The sequence below is a fragment of the Symphalangus syndactylus genome, chromosome 12 (assembly GCF_028878055.3).
Source record: "Symphalangus syndactylus isolate Jambi chromosome 12, NHGRI_mSymSyn1-v2.1_pri, whole genome shotgun sequence".
Classification (NCBI taxonomy): Eukaryota; Metazoa; Chordata; class Mammalia; order Primates; family Hylobatidae; genus Symphalangus; species Symphalangus syndactylus.
The window spans coordinates 145,262,706-145,281,975 of record NC_072441.2 but is presented as its reverse complement, the minus strand read 5'-3'; the positions used below and the strand labels follow the sequence as shown (position 1 = coordinate 145,281,975).

The window sequence follows — 19,270 nt, the reverse complement described above, 5'->3', positions numbered from 1 at the left end:
GAGACAGAGCAGCGCCGCGAGCCTTCGGTTATGGAGGTCCCGCCTGCGGGACTGGAGGGCCCCTTGCGGCTGTGGGAAGGGAGTCGGGGGCCGGGGAGCCGCAGGTACGCCTGTCGCGAGGACGCCTCTGCGCTGGACGGTAGGAGGTTGCCGTGGGAACGGCGGGGGCAGCGCTCACGCCCGCGCACGCTCAGGAGCGTCGCCGACCAATGACGTACTTCGCAGGCGCGCGGGCCGGCCTGGCCGTTGGCGCCCATGGAGCCGGAGGTGCTGGTTCGGAAGGTGTCTGCATTGCAGGTGCGGGGGCGGGCGCGGGGTTCACGGGATTTTTCCCTTAGGGAAATCATGGGGTCTCGTACCTGGACCTCCCAGCGAGATGCTACCACGTTCAGTCCCCTAACCGCGCGCCAAACCTGGAGACACCGGCTGTCCCCAACCGCGTTCAGGAAAGCTGGGACCCACGGACTCCCTGCCCTGCGCGCCCCCACTCCCACCACACGCTCGCGCGGGATCGGGAAAACGGGAAGAGCCTTAAGGCGAGGAGGGGCATCCAGTCCGGCATCGTCCCTCGAGCCCCCCGGAGCCCTAGCGCACGGCTCACCTATCCTTTCCCCGCCGTCGGGTCCCCTCTTGCGTTCGCCGGGACGACCTCTCCAGGACAGTCCTCCGAGAGGTCCCCTCTCTTACCGTGATACGGGACTTCTTTCCTCTCGTTCTCCATACCAGGCCTGCGTCCGGGGCTTCTTGGTCCGACGCCAGTTCCAGAGCCTGCGAGCTGAGTATGAGGCGATTGTACGAGAGGTCGAGGGCGACCTGGGCACGCTTCAGTGGACCGAGGGCCGCATTCCCAGGCCGCGATTCCTCCCAGAGGTAGAACACACCTAGAAGAGAAGGGAAGGAGGGACCTGAGCAGGGTGGAACCCACCCTTCCCGGTGACAAGCTTTTCTCACTGGAAGAGGCAGCAGACTCACCTCCTCACACCCCACTCCTTAACCCTCACCAACTTGTCTGCTAGATCATGGTGCCCAGATACTTGGAAGGGTTTAGCCCTGGGGCTCTCACATCTCTCTTGTTTCTCAGAAGGCAAAATCCCACCAGACCTGGAAAGCAGGAGACAGGGTAGCAAATCCAGAGCAGGGGCTGTGGAACCACTTCCCATGTGAAGAGTCTGAGGGAGAGGCCACCTGGGAGGAGATGGTGCTGAAGAAGTCAGGAGAGAGCTCAGCAAATCAAGGAAACCTCTGCAGAGATCACAGCTCCTGGCTTCAGATGGAGCAGAACAGGAAACCCAGCCAAGAGGAGACCAGAGACACGACAAGGATGGAGAATCCAGGTACCTCTCTGCCAAGATCAGGGCAAGCCCCTGACCCTCACTGTGCCTCTGCCCCCACATCTGAAGAGTGAAAGGCTTGCGCTAGATAAGCTGCATCCCTTTCCCGTCTTCCCTCTGCTGGGATAGTGCCACCACATGGTTGGGCAGTGGTGGGGAGGGAGTTTCCGAAGTCTAAGGCTAGGCCATTTCCCAGGGTCTGGTCCCTCAAGGTTTTCTCCTTCCTTTCTTCCCTCCTTCACAGAAGCCACAGATCAAAGACTGCCCCACAGCCAACATCAGCTTCAAGAGCTTCAGTACCACCGCAGCCACTTGGCCATGGAATTGCTGTGGCTGCAACAGGCCATCAATAGCCGTAAGGAGGTAACACTAATCTGGAACTCTTTCTGAACATTTAGGGTCAAGGGTGGGGGTTAGGGAGAGACCTCCTGCCATGCCCAAGCAGGCCTGCTTGGTACAATGTATGTTCTCTCCCCCAACAGTACCTACTTCTCAAACAAACACTGAGATCCCCAGAGGTAGGCCCGATCAGAGAGGAACCCCACGTGTGCCTTGAACATGGGGAACAGGCCTGTGAGAGGGACCAGTCACAACCAAGCGCACCACTGGAGGACCAGTCCTACAGAGACGGGACCACTGGAGAGGTAGAACAGGAGGATGACTCCTGTCACAGGGTCAAATCACCCCACAGATCCCCAGGAAGTTTGGCCACTACACAAAAAAACATTGCTGGGGCTAAGTGCAGAGAACCATGCTACAGCAAGTCTGGACCACCATTGTCTATACCATCAAACAGCCAGGCCTTGGGGGACAGGCTCACCAAAGGGCCAGTCGATGGAAGACAGACCTTTGGAGGGACCTGCCTGCTGCAGATGAAAATCCTGGAAGACCAGACCCCCAGAGGCTTAAAACCTAGGGACCATTGTCCCAGGAAGTCCAGGACACAGCTGTCTGCACTCAATGAGGACTCAAATATTAAGATATCTCCCAGAAAACTAGACCACAAAGAGCCTGACTGCCGAACAGCCAGGACACAAGAGTTGGGCCTCTCAGAGGACCACATCCTCTGGGATGGTACCTTGGCGGGGCCAGAGCACAGTGTCCTCCATCTCTGGAGGACTAAACCACCCAAAGGCCAGGCCCCCACTGATAGAAGCTCCAGAGATGGAACCTCCAATGAGCCTAGTCATGAAGGACAGAAAAGCCAGAGGACTATACCATGGAGCTCAAAGTCACCTGAGATCTTGTCTTCTACAGCGGCAGGCTGTACAGGAGAGGAACAGTGGAGGGGCAGGCCGTGGAAAACAGGACCACCTGGCTAGACCCCAGGAAGCCAGGAGAGGATCAAGTTCCAAAGGGGAATGCTATGAAAGGGCAGTGAGACAAGACCTCATCCTACCTCCCTGACCAGCTCTGGCTTCTGCTCCTGCCCCTGGCCATTGGTGGCTAGTGAGGCCAAGAGAAGCTGGAGCAGAGAGCTGGCATGAGTATAGGGAAGGAGGAAGGACACGCTTTCAATCCTCTGCCTGTGGCTCAATCCAAATTTGTGGATAAGGGGCCAGATGCAGTGGCTTACACCTGTAATCCCAGCATTTTGGGAGGCCAAGGTGAGTGGATCACCTGAGGTCAGAAGTTTGAGACCAGCCTGACCAACATGGTGAAATGAAACCCCATCTCAACTAAAAATATAAAAATTAGCCGGGCGTGGTGGTGCATGCCTGTAGTCCCAGCTACTCGGGAGGCTGAGGCAGGAGAATCGCTTGAACCCAGGAGATGGTGGTTGCAGTGAGCCAAGATGATGCCACTGCACTCCAGCCTGGGCTACAGAGTGAGACGGTCTCAAAAAACAAAACAAATTTGTGGCTAAGGAGTTACCTGGGGGAAGTGGAATGAGAGGCCTGTTGGGAATAAAGGTTTTTCTTAGATTCTGAGCCTGGCTGCTTTCATCTTCTGCTTCTGGCCAGGACAGACTCTGGGCCCTGCCGTTCACTTCCTACTGGCATGGGGCATTGACCCCGGAGCCAGCTGGGAGCCATGGCCCAGGAACAGATCTAGCCATCCTCCTTAGGGAACAGCTCCCAAAGCTGATCCCCAATTGGGCTCAGCCTTGTGCTTCAGAGTGGCAAGGAGGCTCTGGAGAGTAGGGTAACCCCTATGTTTAAGTGTGATCTCCCCAGAGCAGATTGGATATAACCCTGAATGCAGATAAATGCTCCTGCCACAGTCTCCCTCTGCCTTCCTGAGTGAGAGGGCAGGACTCCACCTCTGATTGGCAATGTTCCCAGCCCTTCCTTGGTTGCCTGGCAACAGGTCTGTGTCTCTGACTGAGGATACACAATGGCGGGTGGCAGTCCAGCAGCCAAGAGGGTAGTGGTGTACCGGAATGGGGACCCATTCTTCCCAGGCTCCCAGCTGGTGGTGACTCAACGCCGCTTCCCCACCATGGAGGCCTTCCTCTGCGAGGTGACATCAGCTGTGCAGGCCCCACTGGCTGTGCGTGCCCTCTACACACCTTGTCATGGCCACCCTGTCACCAACCTGGCAGACTTGAAGAACAGAGGGCAGTATGTGGCTGCTGGATTTGAACGATTCCACAAGCTCCAGTGAGTGGGCTGGGGCTGGTCAAACAGCCTAGCAAGGGAGGTAACGGCAAGAGCGTGTATTCAGTACCTACCATGTATGTACCAGCATGTTACTGGTACTTACTGAACTCTATGTGGTGGTGGTGGGGGGGGTTGCCTCCATTAGAAAGGGAAAACAGACAGAAAACCTGCCTAAGAGTACACAACAAATAGCTGAACTGAAATTCAAATAGAATTCTGTGTGTTACTAATGTTTATGTCCATCACAGCCAAGATCAGCCTGTGGGAAGGCCGTTCTCCCGCAGGGTGAGCCCCCTTTTTCCAAAAGCTCTTCTTGCTTGGACCCCCTATCACTCAACACTCTAAATCCACCCATCCATTCCTCCCCACTGTGCATAGGCATCCCAGACTCTCCCGTCAGGCTAGGGCCATCCCCTGTTGCAGGAGGAGACTGTCTCCCAGGGTGGGAGAAGAATTTGAGTACCTGAGTCTCTGACTCATGTCTGGCTTCCAGGTCCTACTCTTATCTCTCAGCTGAGGTTGCTTACTATAATGTAAGGATCAAGACGGGGGAAGTGGTTGGGCACGGAGGCTCACGCCTGTAATCCTAACACTTTGGGAGGCCGAGGCGGGTGGATCACCTGAGGTCAGGTGTTCGAGACCAGCCTGGCCAACATGGCGAAACTCTATCTCTACTAAAAATACAAAAATTGGCCGGGCGCGATGGCTCACGCTTGTAATCCCGGCACTTTGGGAGGCCAAGGTGGGCAGATCACCTGAGGTCAGGGGCTCGAGACCAGCCTGACCAACATGGAGAAACCCTGTCTCTACTAAAACTACAAAATTAGCCAGGCATGGTGGCGCATGTCTGTAATCTCAGCTGCTCAGGAGGCTGAGGCAGGAGAATTGCTTGAACCCGGGAGGCGGAGGTTGCAGTGAGTCGAGATCGTGCCACTGCACTCCAGCCTGGGCAGTAAGAGTGAAACTCCATCTCAAAAAAAAAAAAAAAAAAAAAAATCAGCCAGGCCTGGTAGCATATGTCTGTAATCGCAGCTACTCAGGAGGCTGAGGCAGAAGAATCGCTTGAACCCATGAGGCGGAGGTTGCAGTGAGCTGAGATCGCACAACTGCACTTCAGCCTGGGGGACAGAGTGAGACTCTTGTCTCAAAAAAAAAAAAAGAAAAGAAAAGAAAAGAAAAAGGCCAGAGGAGGGAAGCTAGGTAGACTTAGAATCTAGGCTTCATTCCTTGTGTGACTTTGGGCAAGTCACTTAATATCTTGGAGTCTCATACAAAATGAAAACGACCTATCTCATGAATGAGAATATTCTTGGGATACAGCAGGATGCATAATGCACTAGTTTCTAGTTTCTCTTGACTTTTTTTTTGAGACAGGGTCTTGCTCTGTCACCCAGGCTGGAGTGCAGTGCACTGGCGCGATCATGGCTCACTGCAGCCTCGAACTCCTGAGCTCACACAATCCTCCTGCCTCAGCCTCCCAACTAGCTGGGGCCACACGTGCATGCCACCATGCCTAATTTTTGTTTTTGTTTTTTGGTAGCAATGAGGTTGCCCAGGCTGGTCTCAAACTCCTGGGTTCAAGTGATCCTCCTGCCTCAGCCTCCCAAAAAGCTGGGATTACAGGCGTGAGCTGCCATGCCCAGCCCTCTTGACCTTTAATCTCATAGCATTGAAACCCCAGTCTGGATTTCCAGACTTACCCAGCACTTACCCAGACAGCACTTGAGCACTCAAGGGGTCCTAGGGCAGATTCAACTGCCAATATCTTGTTTCTGCACTGAGATGATTGCCACTGTTCCATGGGGAGGGATATCTGGTGAGCTGCGCCCCAACCCAACACTGACATCTGCCAGGCTATTGAGGCCTCAGTCTCCACAAGATGACCTGTGACCTATCTGTCCTTTCAGCTATTTACCCCATGGAGGGAAGGATCCAGGTGGGAAGAGCTGCAGACTACAAGTGAGTCCTGGGGAACCTGTGCCCCACCCCCTCTGTCTTCCCACTCCTCCTGGAACTGCCCCCAATTTGGTCTGGGAAGCCAGGGAAGCAGCAGGATCTGCCAGTTCCATGGGGGGTACTTTGGAGCCAGCTACTATTTTTCTTGGGGTGTGGGATTTCAAGACACTATTTCTTGCTTCTGTCGCAGCCTTTGTCTCCACACTGGGGTCCCCAAAGGAAAGAGGAAGCTGTGAAACACAGATTGGGGGAGGGGGTGGTTAGAATGTGACTTAGGGAACATCGAAGCACCTTTTGGTGAAAGGTGTGACCTGTCTTCTCCTCGCCCCCTTCCTGCCCCAGTCTGGTTCCGGCCCCCTCACTCCACACCTTGCATGGACCCACCCCTAACAAAAGGCCCCAACTCTCCTGATTTGGAGGCCTGACTTCGGTTTCAGGTTCCTCCTGTGACTCGCCACTTGTGTGATAGGGCCGTTGGACGGCGGCTGCCTGCAGGTGCTCCCAGCTATATCCAGTGAGTGCCAGTGTGGGGGAGCAGGGGTGTTGAGGTTTGTTTTAGTAAGACCAAGAAAATGGTGTTGGGTTTACTCCAGGAGCCTCTGGTTACTGTTGGGAATGTAGAAGTCCAGCATGCTTGATGGGTGAAGAGACCAGTGTTATGGTTATTGCTGGCCCTGTGCCACCCTTCCCCTCACATGTAGGGACTCCCGGGGACACTTCCCCTTACCAGGCTTTTTGTCTCAGTGTGTTCAGGAATGGGGACCTGGTAAGTCCCCCATTTAGTCTGAAGCTGTCCCAGGCTGCCAGCCAGGACTGGGAAACTGCATTGAAGCTCCTGACGGAGAAGGTCAAGTTGCAGAGTGGGGCTGTGTGCAAGTGAGTGTGGGGACTGGGAAGGCCCAAAAGTCCCCAAAGAGAGCCTCCCCACTGGCTTCAGCTGTGGCTGAGGATGAAGAGGCAAAAGGAAAGCACGTTCCCCCACATGGGACTTCCCCCATGCCACTGGGAGAGGGCCCTCTGCCCTCAGAGGCAGGGTAGAGCCTGGGTGCCCAGAGGCCAGAGGGCACCTTGGAATAGCTGCACCCACCCCTTCAGTCTGCTGAATGTGAAGAAGCATCGAGTCTACCAGCCCTTATCCTGCTCACCTCTTTCTCCCAGACTCTGCACCCTAGAGGGGCTCCCACTGTCAGCAGGGCAGGAGCTGGTAACAGGCCATTACTATGTGGCTGTTGGAGAGGATGAGTTCAAGGACCTTCCCTATCTGGAGCTGCTGGTGCCCAGCCCCTCCCTGCCCAGGGGCTGCTGGTATGTATGTGGGAGGTGGAGCGGTAACAGGCCAGGCAGAGGAAGCCACCCGGTGGGTCTGTGTGCTTTGACTCTATGCCCTCTGCCCACTACAAGCCTTTCCTTTTGTCATTGTAGGCTTCCTCCAGGCTCGAGGTCTAGGCCCCACAGGCAGCAGGTAGGTGACGCAGGGGACAATAAGGGGTGGGCAGGAAGGGGAGTGACTGGCTGACAACTCTTCTGGCACAGACTCTGACCTTATTTCACTGCATCCTCTCTTTTTCCTTTTTTCTTTTTTTTTGAGTCAAGAGTCTTGCTCTGTAGTCCAGGCTGGAGTGCAGTGGCAGGATCTTGGCTCACTGCAACCTCCGCCTCCCAGGTCCCGGTTCAAGCAATTCTCCTGCTTTAGCCTCCCAAGTAGCTGGGATTATGGACACGCTCCACCATGTCCAGCTAATTTTGTGTATTTTTTTTTTTTTTTTTGAGACGGAGTCTCGCTCTGTTGCCCAGGCTGGAGTGCAGTGGCGCAATCTCGGCTCACTGCAAGCTCCGCCTCCCGGGTTCACGCCATTCTCCTGCCTCAGCCTCTCCGAGTAGCTGGGACTACAGGCGCCCGCCACCACGCCCAGCTAATTTTTTGTATTTTTAGTGGAGACGGGGTTTCACCGTGGTCTCGATCTCCTGGCCTCGTGATCCGCCCGCCTTGGCCTCCCAAAGTGCTGGGATTACAAGGGTGAGCCACCGCGCCCGGCCTAATTTTGTGTATTTTTAGTAGAGATGGGGTTTCACCATGTTGGCCAGGCTGGTCTTGAACTCCTGACCTCGTGATCCGCCTGCCTCAGCCTCCCAAAGTGCTGAGATTACGGGCATGAGCCACCGCGCCCGGCCTCCTTTTTTCTTTTAAATATAGAGATGAGTCTCACGATATTGCGAAGGCTGGTCTTGAACTCCTGGGCTCAAGCAATCCTCCCACCTTGGCCTCCCAAAGTGCTGTGCCCGGCCTGCATCTTCATAATAATTTTTATTTTTATTTTTGGAGATGGAGTTTTGCTGTTGCTCAGGCTGGAGTGCAATAGCACAATCTCAGCTCACTGCAACCTCCACCTTCTGGGTTCAAGCGATTCTCCTGCCTCAGCCTCTTGGGTAGCTGGGATTACAGGTATGCGCCACCACACCCGGCTTTTTTTTTTTGTTTTTGAGACGGAGTCTTGCTCTGTTGCCCAGGCTGGAGTGCAGTGGCGCGATCTTGGCTGACTGCCAGCTCCGCCTCCCTGGTTCACGCCATTCTCCTGCCTCAGCCTCCCAAGCAGCTGGGACTACAGGCACCCACCACCATGCCTGGCTAATTTTTTTTTGTATTTTTCGTAGAGACGGGGTTTCATCGTGTTAGCCAGGATGGTCTCGATTTCCTGACCTCATGATCAGTCCACCTCAGCCTCCCAAAGTGCTGGGATTACAAGGCGTGAGCCACCATGCTCAGCCACACTCAGCTAATTTTTTTAATTTTTAGTAGAGACAGGGTTTCTCCATGTTGGTCAGGCTGGTCTTGAACTCCCTCAGGTGATCTGTCCACCTCGGTCTCCCAAAGTGCTGGGATTACAGTCGTGAGCCACCTCCCCTGGCCACTCTTAATAATCTTGTGAAAGAAAGATTATCCCCATTTTCCAGAGGTGGAAACTGAAGCTGAAAAGAGTGAAGTGGGCCTTGGGCACGATGGCTCACGCCTATAATCCCAGCACTTTGGGAGGCCGAGGAGAGTGGATCACCTGAGGTCAGGAGTTCAAGACGAGCCTGGCCAACATGATAAAACCCCATCTCTACTAAAAGTACAAAAAAATTAGCTGGGCATGGTGGTGGTTGCCTGTAATCCCAGCTACTTGGGAGGCTGAGGCAGGAGAATTACTTGAACCTGGGAGGCAGAGGTTGTGGTGAGCCGAGATCATACCACTGCACTCCAGCCTGGGTGACAGAGTGAGACTCAAGTCTCAAAAAAAAAAAAAAAAAAAAAAGCCGGGCGCGGTGGCTCACGCTTGTAATCCCAGCACTTTGGGAGGCCGAGGCGGGCGGATCACGAGGTCAGGAGATCGAGACCACGGTGAAACCCCGTCTCTACTAAAAATACAAAAAATTAGCTGGGCGTGGTGGCGGGCGCCTGTAGTCCCAGCTACTCGGAGAGGCTGAGGCAGGAGAATGGCGTGAACCCGGGAGGCGGAGCTTGCAGTGAGCCGAGATTGCGCCATTGCACTCCAGCCTGGGCGATAGAGCGAGACTCCGTCTCAAAAAAAAAAAAAAAAGTGAAGTGATTTGTTCAGGGTGACAGAGTTATTGAGTGGCAGGGGCCAAACCAGAATTCTCATCTGATTTGCAGGACTTAAGGCCTTCTTGCTAGGTTGGACGCTGGGAGAGAGAATTGGCATATTTGGCACAGCAGGGTCCAAGGGAACTTAGATTATCCAGGTCTAAGCTCTCCCAAGAAATGAGCCAGTGAGCATGGGGTGTGGGGGTGGGGGAGCACAGTCTGCTTTCACTGGGCATCGAGGAGTGCCAGGCACCTACTGCTCTGTCCCTGGATAAGTCAAGCTGGTGGGAAGAGGCAGCAAGGAGGGAGGACGTAGTTTGTGAAGACAGACGGCATCTCCTCTGCCATGTTCCTGCAGGCGTCAGGGGCTCTCTGAAGCCTGAACTGGGGAGTAGGACAGGTAAGAATGGCCAGCAACCAGGGTCCAAGCCCAGTGTCCCTTCTCTAGGCCCAAGGCCACAGGGCCCAGGTAACCCAGCCCTCTCCAAAGGAACCAGACCGAATTAAGCCATCTGCTTTCTATGCCAGACCCCAGCAGACCATTCAGCCAAGAAGCAAGCTCCCCACACTCTCATTCCCATCAGGTGAGGGTCCCTGGGGCTCAGGCCCTTCTCAGCTGCCTTTTGACAGTGACATGGGTTGGTCCCCGCTGTTGTTGGGGATGTCCATGGGAGCAGAATGCTCAGACACAAAGCTGGCACTGAAAAAAAAAAAAAAAAGATAAAGGAGTCTGAACCTACTCTGGCTCAGGAGACTGCCAGTAAAAAAAAAAAAAAAAGCTGGTCCTGACCTCATCATAACTGTCTCCAGCTGCCCCCGTCTGTATATCCTGTCTCTTCTTCACAGGGCCTCATCACATGAAAAGAAGCACCTGGAAAGGGCAGTGCTTAAAGCGATGAGACTTCAGGGGTGGGATCTAGAGGGGATGGGGGTGGGACCAAAGGCCCACCTGTCACTTCCTTGCTATCCTGGGAGGTGGTGGGGAATGCAGAACCAGGTTCAAGGGAGGGAAAGGGGCTGGCATGAAGGTCTAGGGCAGGAATGCTGAGGGCTCTTCAGCCTGGGCATCACCCAATGCTGCCTTCCTCTTTAGGAGTTATAGGAGTATACGGAGCTCCCCACCCAAGGAAGGAGACAGCGGGGGCCCAGGAAGTAGCAGATGATGAAGACACCCAGACAGAGGAGCCCTTGGATCAGGTAAGCTGTTGGATCAGGAAACAGTATGTTGGGATGGGAGGAGCTCTGAGCTGGAAACTGGCAGCCTTGGGCCCCAGGAACAGTTCTCCTCCCTTGTGACTGAAGGTAAATCATCTCCTAACTTCCTACCTTGTTAAATGAGGAAGCAGTTCCTAATTTCCAGTTTCTTCCTTCCTTGGGGTTGGGGACCTCCTGGCTGAGAGCTGGAGGCTGGCCATGCTCACGGCTCCATTCTGTATGGCCTTCCACCTCCTCCAGAGGGCAGCACAGATAGTGGAAGAGGCCTTGTCCCTGGAAAACCGGCCTGGGGCTGGGGCTGCTATCTCAGCCTCAGCCCCAGCTCTGCCATCTTGAGAGCCAGCAGCTCCAGAGGGCAACTGGGGACCACCACTCTGGCCACCTTTTGTTCTCAGCCTCCAGCAGCTTGTTCCTCAGGAGCCAGCACCTCCGCTGGGCTCACAGGGTACACTGCAGCCTCCTCAGCCCTCCCCATTCTCCTGCTCCTAAACCCACAGCCCAGCCTTCCCTTCCTCTGAGCAGAGCAGCCCTGGCTGTGGGGGCTATTTCCTTATGGGATTCTCTGGCCAGAGAAAGGAGTAGCTGACTGAGCCTGGGAGACAGGCCACAAACAGGGGAGCGGGTTTGTCACAATAAAAGAATACTAACCTCTGTTTACCACAGATTTATTGACAGCTACTACTCGCCAGGTGTGCTGGGTGCTGGAGTCAGGTGGGGCTGGGGCTCACAGCTCTCTACCTGTTTTAAGAGGGGCTGGCAGTGAGGATTTCTGCCCACCTCATGGGTGGGGCAGGCAAGGCTAATAGACAGCTCATTTCCTGCATCTGCCACTCCGACGCACCTTCTTCCCCTCGGTTCCACCCCTCATTCAGCCAAAGCGCTCTGACTGAGCCCCAGAGGCCTCCCGTTTGCATTTCTGGCTCAAAGTCTGCAGCTGGCCCTTTCCATGCAGCTGGGGTTCTGCAGTCCATGGAACCTGCCACCGTGATAGTCCAGATCAGGCCACAGTAATGGTGGCTGGGCTGGGGGCCTGAGATGTCAGCAGGAAGAGAGCTGCTGGGGCAGAAAGGTTGCTGAGGGTGAGTGTAGAGTCTCCTGTGCTAAATCCCCGCAGCTGAACAGCACTTGAAGGTTACAAAACTCCTTCACTCTTGTTCTCTTATTGTGATCCATGAGGTAGCTGTTATCCCCATAAGAGAGGAGGAAGCTAAGGCCAGAGAGGGGAAGTGCTAGGTCCATCCGCTCACTGCCAGCACTTCACGGCCCAGGGGCTTCCTGGAGGCAGCAGAGCTGGAGGTGGGTTCAGCCCACTCAAAGGGTAGACTGTTGTCCCTGGGTCTTACTCACTGAGCTTGTGATGCAGAGTGAAATTCCTATCACGGTGAGCACCATGCCAGCAACTGCTCCTGGGATAATAGGCAGAAATCAAGGGGGTCTGAGCTCAGCCATGCCAGTAGGAGCTGGTACAGGGCTGGAGGAAGGGCTCAGATGGGGTCTGGTCCTGAATCCCGCCCCAGCCTCTGTCTTTCCCCAGACTGTCCAGGGGAAGGGAACTCTGATGGCCACAAGGAAGCAGAACAGCTGCAGAGGAAAGGGCAGGATGGGAAAAGGCCGTGTCCTCACCCACTCCGGGGAGATGGGTTCTGGGAAGGAACTAACACAGGTATGTCGAGATCCACAGAGCTGCGTCCTGCACTCGCAGTAGCCTGACTTACGTTTTCCACCAATATCTTCTCCAAGGGCCTTGCCAACAATCATTGTGAAGATGATGGCCAGAGAGTTACAGATGGGCACAGCCAGGGTGAGATCTGGGTGGTCAGAATGAAAAGAATGCCTGAGATGCAACAAGTGCCTTTCTAGGCACAAAACACTTCCATCATTATCATTTCATACCTTTAAAAAAGGTATCAAAACCCCATCTTCCAGATGAAGTCACAGCAAATCTCAGGACTCAAACCCACATCTCCTGACTCCACGTTCAGTGCTTCCCAGGATTCCAGCGTGAAGACCTGAACTCTGAGGTCTGGGACCAGCCTGGTTTGATAATGAGAATGAGGTCTTTGCACTCAAAGAGAACTTGTGAGATCTCAAGGACATCTAGACAGACAGGCAGGCACCCGAATCCCAAAGGATGCAGTAGAGAGTCAAGTGACACCAAGCACAGCCAGCATTTATTAAGCACATACCATGCCTAGGTGCTTTGTGTCCACATCTCAATTTTCACAACACTGCAAGAAGGGGGTTATCACCATTTTGCGTAAAAGAAACAAAGGCTCAAATAAGTCGCATAAACTAAGGCAAGTTGAGGATTTAAACCAAGACTTGCCTGACTCCAAAGCCTGCGCCGTTATTGAACTGTGGATATAGACAGAGCAGAACATCAGGTGAAGCCCAAGCTCAGGCCTTATGGAGTTAAAGTGTCAGAAGGAGGAAGCCAGGACCTGTTCAGGATATTGGGCTGGACCTGTGGTGTGGGTAGAGGGCATCACAGCCCAGGATCTGTTCCTTAATTTTGAAGTTCCAAGGGGCTGACTGCCAATAAGCAAACTTGAAAAAGAGTAATGGAGTTGGCTGGGTGCGGTGGCTCACGCCTGTAATCCCAGCACTTTGGGAGGCCAAGGCGGGCGGATCACCTGAGGTCAGGAGTTCGAGACTAGCCTGGCCAACATGGTGAAACCCCATCTCTACTAAAAATACCAAAAATTAACCAGGCGTAGTGGCAGACGCCTGTAATCCCAGCTACTCAGGAGGCTGAGACAGGAGAATTGCTTAAACCCAGGAGGCGGAGGTTGCACTGAGCCAAGATCATGCCATTGCACTCCAGCCTGGGAAACAAGAGTGAAACTCTGTCTCAGAAAAAAGAAAAAGACTAATGGAGTTAACTTAAAATTTGTTGAGGGTAGATCTCCTGTTAAGTGTTCTTATCACATCAAAAAAAGAGCCACAGCCGGGCGCAGTGGCTCACGCCTGTAATCCCAACATTTTGGAAGGCCGAGGCGGGCGGATCACCTGAGGTCGGGAGTTAGAGACAAGCCTGACCAACATGGAGAAACCCCGTCTCTACTGAAAATACAAAATTAGGCCAGGTGTGGTGGCTCACGCCTGTAATCCCAGCACTTTGGGAGGCCGAGGCAAGTGGATCATTTGAGGTCAGGAGTTCAAGACCAGCCTGGCCAACATTGTGAAACCCCGTCTCTACTAAAAATACAAAAATTAGCCAGGCATGGTGGCGCATGCCTGTAGTCCCAGCTACTTGGGAGGCCGAGGCAGGAGAATTGCTTGAACCCGGGAGGCAGAGGTTGCAGTGACCAGAGATTGCACCACTGCACTCCAGCCTGGGTGACAGAGCAAGGCTCCATCTCAAAAAACAAAAACAAAAAAAATTAGCCAGGCATGGTGGCACATGCCTGTAATCTCAGCTAGTGGGGAGGCTAAGGAAGGAGAGTCACTTGAACCTGGGAGGCAGAGGTTGCAGTGAGCCGAGATCACACCATTGCACTCCAGCTTGGGCAACAAGAATGAAACGCCGTCTCAAAAGAAAAAAAAAAAAAGAGCCACATACACACAAAAAAGACCAATGGATAAATCAGCTGAGTTATCCATGGAAAGAAGACTCAACTGCAGACCAGATGCTCACACTGGCTCCTCAGCACATTCTTTCCCAGCACTCCCAGGGCTTGCCTGTGTGAGGCAGAGGAGCAAACTGTCCTGCTCCTCATCCCCTGGGAGGCCCCAGCATGGAGGCATTATCCATCTAAGAAATTGATACAACAACCCCACTTACAAAGAGCTGCTTTCTTTTTTTGTTTTTCGTTTTTGTTGTTGTTGTTTTGAGACAGGGTCTGTCTCTGTTGCTCAGGCTGGAGTGCAGTGGTGAGGTCACTGCTCACTGCAGCCTCAGCCTCCTGAGCTCAAGCGATCCTCCCACCTCAGCCTCCTGAGCAGCTAGGACTACAGGCACACACCACCAAGCCCAGTTAATTTTCGTATTTTTGTTGTTGTTGTTGTTGCCTAGGCTGGTCTCCTAGGCTCAGGTTATCTGCCCACCTCAGCCTCCAAAAGTGCTGGAATTACAGGCCTGAGCCACTGTGCCCTGCCCAGAGCTGCCTTCTGAAGTTTACATACCTTACAAGGAGTGTCATGGCTGCTAAGGTCTGGTTTGCAACAGTAGATGGAAGAAGGATGCAGCATGGTGCAGTGGGAGGTGAGGGCATTGGAGTGAGGCAGATCTGAGTTTCCCTTGTAATCTTGGTTAGGATATGCAAACACTCAACCTGTTTCCCCGCATGTAAAATAGGGATCACAGTATACCATTTCTTTTGTTGGGTTGTTGTAAGATGAACTGTGATAATGCATGGATAGTCCCTGGTTGAAGTGGATGCTTCAAAAATAGTGATTACTGTTCTGGTTATTAGAAAGGATGGATATTAAAGGATACAGGCAGAAAGGGTAATGAGATAAAAAGAACCTAATACTGCAATTGGATTAAAACTTGGTGAATGGCTACCTGTAGTCAGCTGGTCAAGGGTTCAGCATTCTTCCACAGCAGTGAAGGCATGAGGCCAGAGGCTTTCAGACTCTTTAAATAAGTGCATATTATTTCTTTCTTTCCTTTTTTGAGACAGAGTCTCGCTCTGTTGCCCAGGGGCTGGAGTGCAGTGGCGTGATCTCAGCTCACTGCAAACCTCCGCCTCCCGGGTTCAAGCCATTCTCGTGCCTCAGCCTCCCAAGTAGCCGGGACTACAGGCACACACCATCACACCCGACTAATTTTGTTATTTTTAGTAGAGACGGGGTTTCAGCATGTTGGCCAGGTTGGTCTCAAACTCCTGACCTCAAATGATCTGCCCTGCTTGGCCTCCCAAAGTGCTGGGATTACAGGCATGAGTCACCATGCCCTGTCGAGCATGAACTTTTAATATATGGTTTCAAATCCTTCTGCACTGACATGCTGTGGGACTTGAGAGGTGAAATTGCCCAAAGTTTTGCAACTTCATTTTCTAAGATAATCATATCTGCTTTACAGAGTCATGATTGGAATTAAATAATGTGTAAGACTAGTGCAGTATCTCACGTAGTAGAGGGCAGTCAACAAATGTCAAGAGAAAGGAAATTTGGAGCTCTGACTGTGTGCCAGGCACTCTCCTAGATGTTTCCCATTCATTAACTTTGATCCTCACAATGCTATGAAGCCAACTGTATAAAACCAAGGCTCAAATGAGGGACTTGCTCCTGGTCAGGTAGGTAGCACACAGTGGAAGCAAGAATGTTAAAGCCAGCACTCGGCACAGCAAAATGAACCTTCCTTCTTCCTCCGCTGGTCACACAAGACTGCCAGGCTTCAAACCAACTCCAGTGCCTAGCAATATACTCATAACCAGCCCACTGTGCCCCTCTTGTTCAGAGAAGAGGGTAGTAAGAGGGAACTAGAGCTAGTTAGCCCTCTCTCACTGATGGGAATGAGGTGCTTCAAGCTCCACCCCACCCCCGCCCCCAATCACTCTTCCAGGTGGCCTCAAACACTAAGCAGAACAGTTCTAAGCCAGGACCCACCTGTCGATGCCAAGGTGAGGTAATAGAGAAGGGATCCACACTGGTTGAGGAGAAAGGGCATCAGGTACTGGAAAGAGGAGAAACCTACAGTCAGTGTCATGGCCTGACTGAGCAGCACTGCCTTCTTTGAGCTCCTAGCGAATGCCTTTCCTTGGAGGGAGGCAGGGTTACAAAGACCCAGAGAACACTAATCCCTCTAAGGAGGATCCTTCCAGGGCAAAGAGGGAAACAGATTGAACTCTGCCTTTTCTCAAACGACCCTCTCCCTCACCTCTGCTAGTTCCCATCCTGCAAGGCCTTGATGCCAGTGTCAGCCCCTCCAGGAAGCCTTCCCCAAGTCCTCCAGCTCCAGCCTTCCTCCTCTGAACTCTTCCCCTGCAGGGCCAATTGAGCCCCAAGCCCTCCCTCTGGAAAGGCTCACAAATGTGGCCTTATGTAACTAAGAAATCACAGTAAAATGTGAACAATGGCAGCCATAGATTGAGCGCTTACTATGTTCTAGGCCTAATGCTAAGTGCTCTACGTATCTCACCTAATTCCTGCAACTGACCTATCAGATGGTTATTATTATAATCGCCATTTACAGATGATGAAACTGAGGCTCAAGGAGGACAACTGACTCTTCCGAGAATTTCTAGTGAGTAAGTGGTGGGGCTGACCCAGACCTGTTTGACTCCAAAGACCAAATTCTTGGCGGCAACTCCCCCGAGAGAGGGGCCTTTCACAGCGACGCACCTCAGTATTCAAGAAGAGGGTCTTCATCTCCTGTAGCAACTGCCGGGTCCAGGTCGGCTCATGAACCCGCTGCAGGCCGGCGGAGGCCCGCTTCAGCAGCGGCTGCGTGCCACCCCACAGAGCGGCCACCAGCACCAGAGCCAGCACCTGCCCTGAATGCAGACGAGTGAGTCACCCTGACCCCCACCCCAAACGGCTGCCCACCCCGCCCTCTCCTGGCCTTCTAGCCCCAGCTAGCCGCCCCCACTTCCCTCCTTCGCTCTTTTCGCCTCGGCTGCGACTGGCGGCTAAGGCAGGCCCAGGGAAGCTGGGGAAATGAATCCAGGAGTCCGGCCTCTGGGGTTGTAGCAGGGGTCGGGGTTAGAGGGTGGATGTGGAGCAGGAAATGAATTCGAGGCGAGGGTCGGGAAATCCATGGAGGGGCGGGGCCGGCTACCTACCCAGAGACGCCGCCATGGCAACGCCGCTGTGTTCTACTTCCGGGAACGAGGGGGCGGAGACCCATAATCCGGAAGTGGCCTCGAAACCTTTTCCGGTCCTACTCACGTTGCGGCCTTCGTCGCGTCACCGCCGGGATGGTGAGTTCCAGAGTTGGGGGTATTGCAGTGGGGGTCCTGGGCTGAGGCCGGGGCCCAATTCCGAGCACTGACGTTACTGTCTTGTCCCCACAGAAGCCGATCCTACTGCAGGGCCATGAGCGGTCCATTACGCAGATTAAGTATAACCGCGAAGGAGACCTCCTCTTTACTGTGGCCAAGGACCCTGTGAGTGTTGGCTGGAGGGCGGGCGGGAGCATGCGGAGGGGGTCCGGGAGGGGCGGGATCCTTCTGCCAGGACGATGGGTGGACACGCCAGTTTTGCCGTTAGCGGGGAACCAAAGAGCAGCCCGTTCTGAGAAGCAGGGAGAGGCCATGCCGGGGGTAGGCTGGCGAAGGTATTTTACCGGGAAAGGCGGGGAGGAACCCTATTGGCCGAGTGCGGTGGCTCACGCCTGTAATCCCAGCACTTTGAGAGGCCGAGGTGGGAGGGTCGCTTGAGCCCAGGAGTTGGAGACCAGCCTGAGCAACGTAGTAAGATCCATCTCTACACACACAAAAAATTAGCCTGACGTGGTGGCTCGCGCCTGTGGACTCAGCTACTTCGGAGTCTGAAACGAGGGGATCGCTTGAGCCCGGTGAGCTGAGATCGTGCCACTGCACTCCAAGAAAAGCAAGAGACCACTGTGGAAAGGGGATAAAGATGAGGGTCAGCTTGCCCAGAGAACGGGATGCAACCTTTAGGGATAATCTAATCTTTCTACCAGGATAGGTGCAGACTGTGTTATTCAGACACAGGGAACTTAATGAGGGTGTCTTTAGTCTCATTTTAAGTCAATCCCATCCTGCTACTCAATGCAAAACAATCCCTCATGATACTGCCTTTTGAGGCACCTGGCCATTTTATTTTATTTTTTCTTGAGACAGGCTCTGTCGCCTAGGCTGGAGTGCAGTGGCGCAATATTGGCTCACTGCAACCTCTGCCTCCCAGGTTCAAGCGATTCTCCTGCCTCAACCTCCCGAGTAGCTGGGACTACAGGCTCGTGCCACCATGCGTGGCTCATTGTTTGTATTTTTAGTAGAGATGGGGTTTCACCATGTTGGACAGGCTTGTCTTGAACTCCTGGCCTCAGGTGATCCGCCTGCCTCGGCCTCCCAAAGTGCTAGGATTACAGGTGTGAGCCACCACACCCGGCCTGGCCATTTTCAAGATGAGAGAACTGAAGCTCAGAGGAGAGAAGCACTGTATTTGAGATCATATAGTGAGACAGTGGCAGAGCAGGTACCAGAACCCAGACTTCCCTACCACCAGCTGCTCCCACTTGGATAAGACATCAGAGACACTGTTTTTCTGGACTGGAGCTCAACTTGGCCTTTTATTCTTTGGAGCCACTGGGAGTCCCAGGAGAGCTGGAGCTAACAAATGAGGATGCTTTTGCAAGCCGCCTGACTCCTCTGTTGCTTACCTTTAGGAAGGGAGGAGAATCCAGGTGTTGGTCTTTTTAGCAGCTCCCTGCTGTTTCCCAAGAAATGAACAGAAGAGGGCAGAATCAGCCTGGCTACAGGCTGCTGAGGGTTCCTGGGGCAAAACAGGAAGCCATTGCTCTTATTGGGATGTGTACTATCCTGTGGTTTGACTTTTCCAGATCGTCAATGTATGGTACTCTGTGAATGGTGAGAGGCTGGGCACCTACATGGGCCATACCGGAGCTGTGTGGTGTGTGGACGCTGACTGTATCCTTGTTTTGGTTCTGAGTC

At 53.6% G+C, this 19,270-nt stretch overlaps 3 protein-coding genes across 3 annotated transcripts in view; 2 read left to right on the top strand and 1 right to left on the bottom strand.

Moving 5' to 3' along the window:
- The first annotated feature begins 174 nt into the window (after positions 1 to 174).
- On the top strand, positions 175 to 3,262 carry IQCC (IQ motif containing C). Its single transcript, XM_063627962.1, is given in 6 exon segments — positions 175 to 409; positions 412 to 536; positions 727 to 870; positions 1,082 to 1,334; positions 1,576 to 1,694; positions 1,814 to 3,262. Coding segments are annotated over 6 exon segments (1,635 nt in total). The 5' UTR covers positions 175 to 255; the 3' UTR covers positions 2,654 to 3,262.
- The window catches only part of LOC129469208 (uncharacterized), a 27,787-nt gene continuing 11,329 nt past the window's right edge, over positions 2,813 to 19,270 (top strand). Inside the window, 16 exon segments of the mRNA XM_055255590.2 lie at positions 2,813 to 2,938; positions 3,736 to 3,934; positions 5,842 to 5,893; positions 6,328 to 6,404; positions 6,635 to 6,766; positions 7,049 to 7,195; positions 7,313 to 7,352; positions 9,922 to 10,057; positions 10,567 to 10,670; positions 12,223 to 12,351; positions 16,198 to 16,255; positions 16,828 to 16,878; positions 17,013 to 17,142; positions 17,467 to 17,554; positions 17,648 to 17,740; positions 19,159 to 19,246. Of these exon segments, the coding sequence (XP_055111565.2) occupies positions 2,815 to 2,938; positions 3,736 to 3,934; positions 5,842 to 5,893; positions 6,328 to 6,404; positions 6,635 to 6,766; positions 7,049 to 7,195; positions 7,313 to 7,352; positions 9,922 to 10,057; positions 10,567 to 10,670; positions 12,223 to 12,351; positions 16,198 to 16,255; positions 16,828 to 16,878; positions 17,013 to 17,142; positions 17,467 to 17,554; positions 17,648 to 17,740; positions 19,159 to 19,246 (1,648 nt within the window). The 5' untranslated portion in view covers positions 2,813 to 2,814.
- Positions 11,338 to 17,117, bottom strand: TMEM234 (transmembrane protein 234). Its single transcript, XM_063628002.1, has 4 exons — positions 16,977 to 17,117; positions 16,242 to 16,308; positions 12,404 to 12,496; positions 11,338 to 12,094 (listed from the first exon to the last, which is right to left on the bottom strand). The coding sequence occupies exons 1-4, from the start codon at positions 17,001 to 17,003 to the stop codon at positions 12,000 to 12,002; spliced, it is 282 nt and encodes a 93-aa protein (XP_063484072.1). The 5' UTR covers positions 17,004 to 17,117; the 3' UTR covers positions 11,338 to 11,999.

Coding starts and splice junctions, on each gene's coding strand:
- TMEM234 (XM_063628002.1), bottom strand. CDS start 17,003: ATGAAGACCCTCTTCTTGAATACTGAG. Junction 16,309..16,976: donor CCCTCTTCTTGAATACTGAG/GTGCGTCGCTGT, acceptor TCCTCTTTCCAG/TACCTGATGCCCTTTCTCCT. Junction 12,497..16,241: donor CCTCACCTTGGCATCGACAG/GTGGGTCCTGGC, acceptor CTGACCACCCAG/ATCTCACCCTGGCTGTGCCC.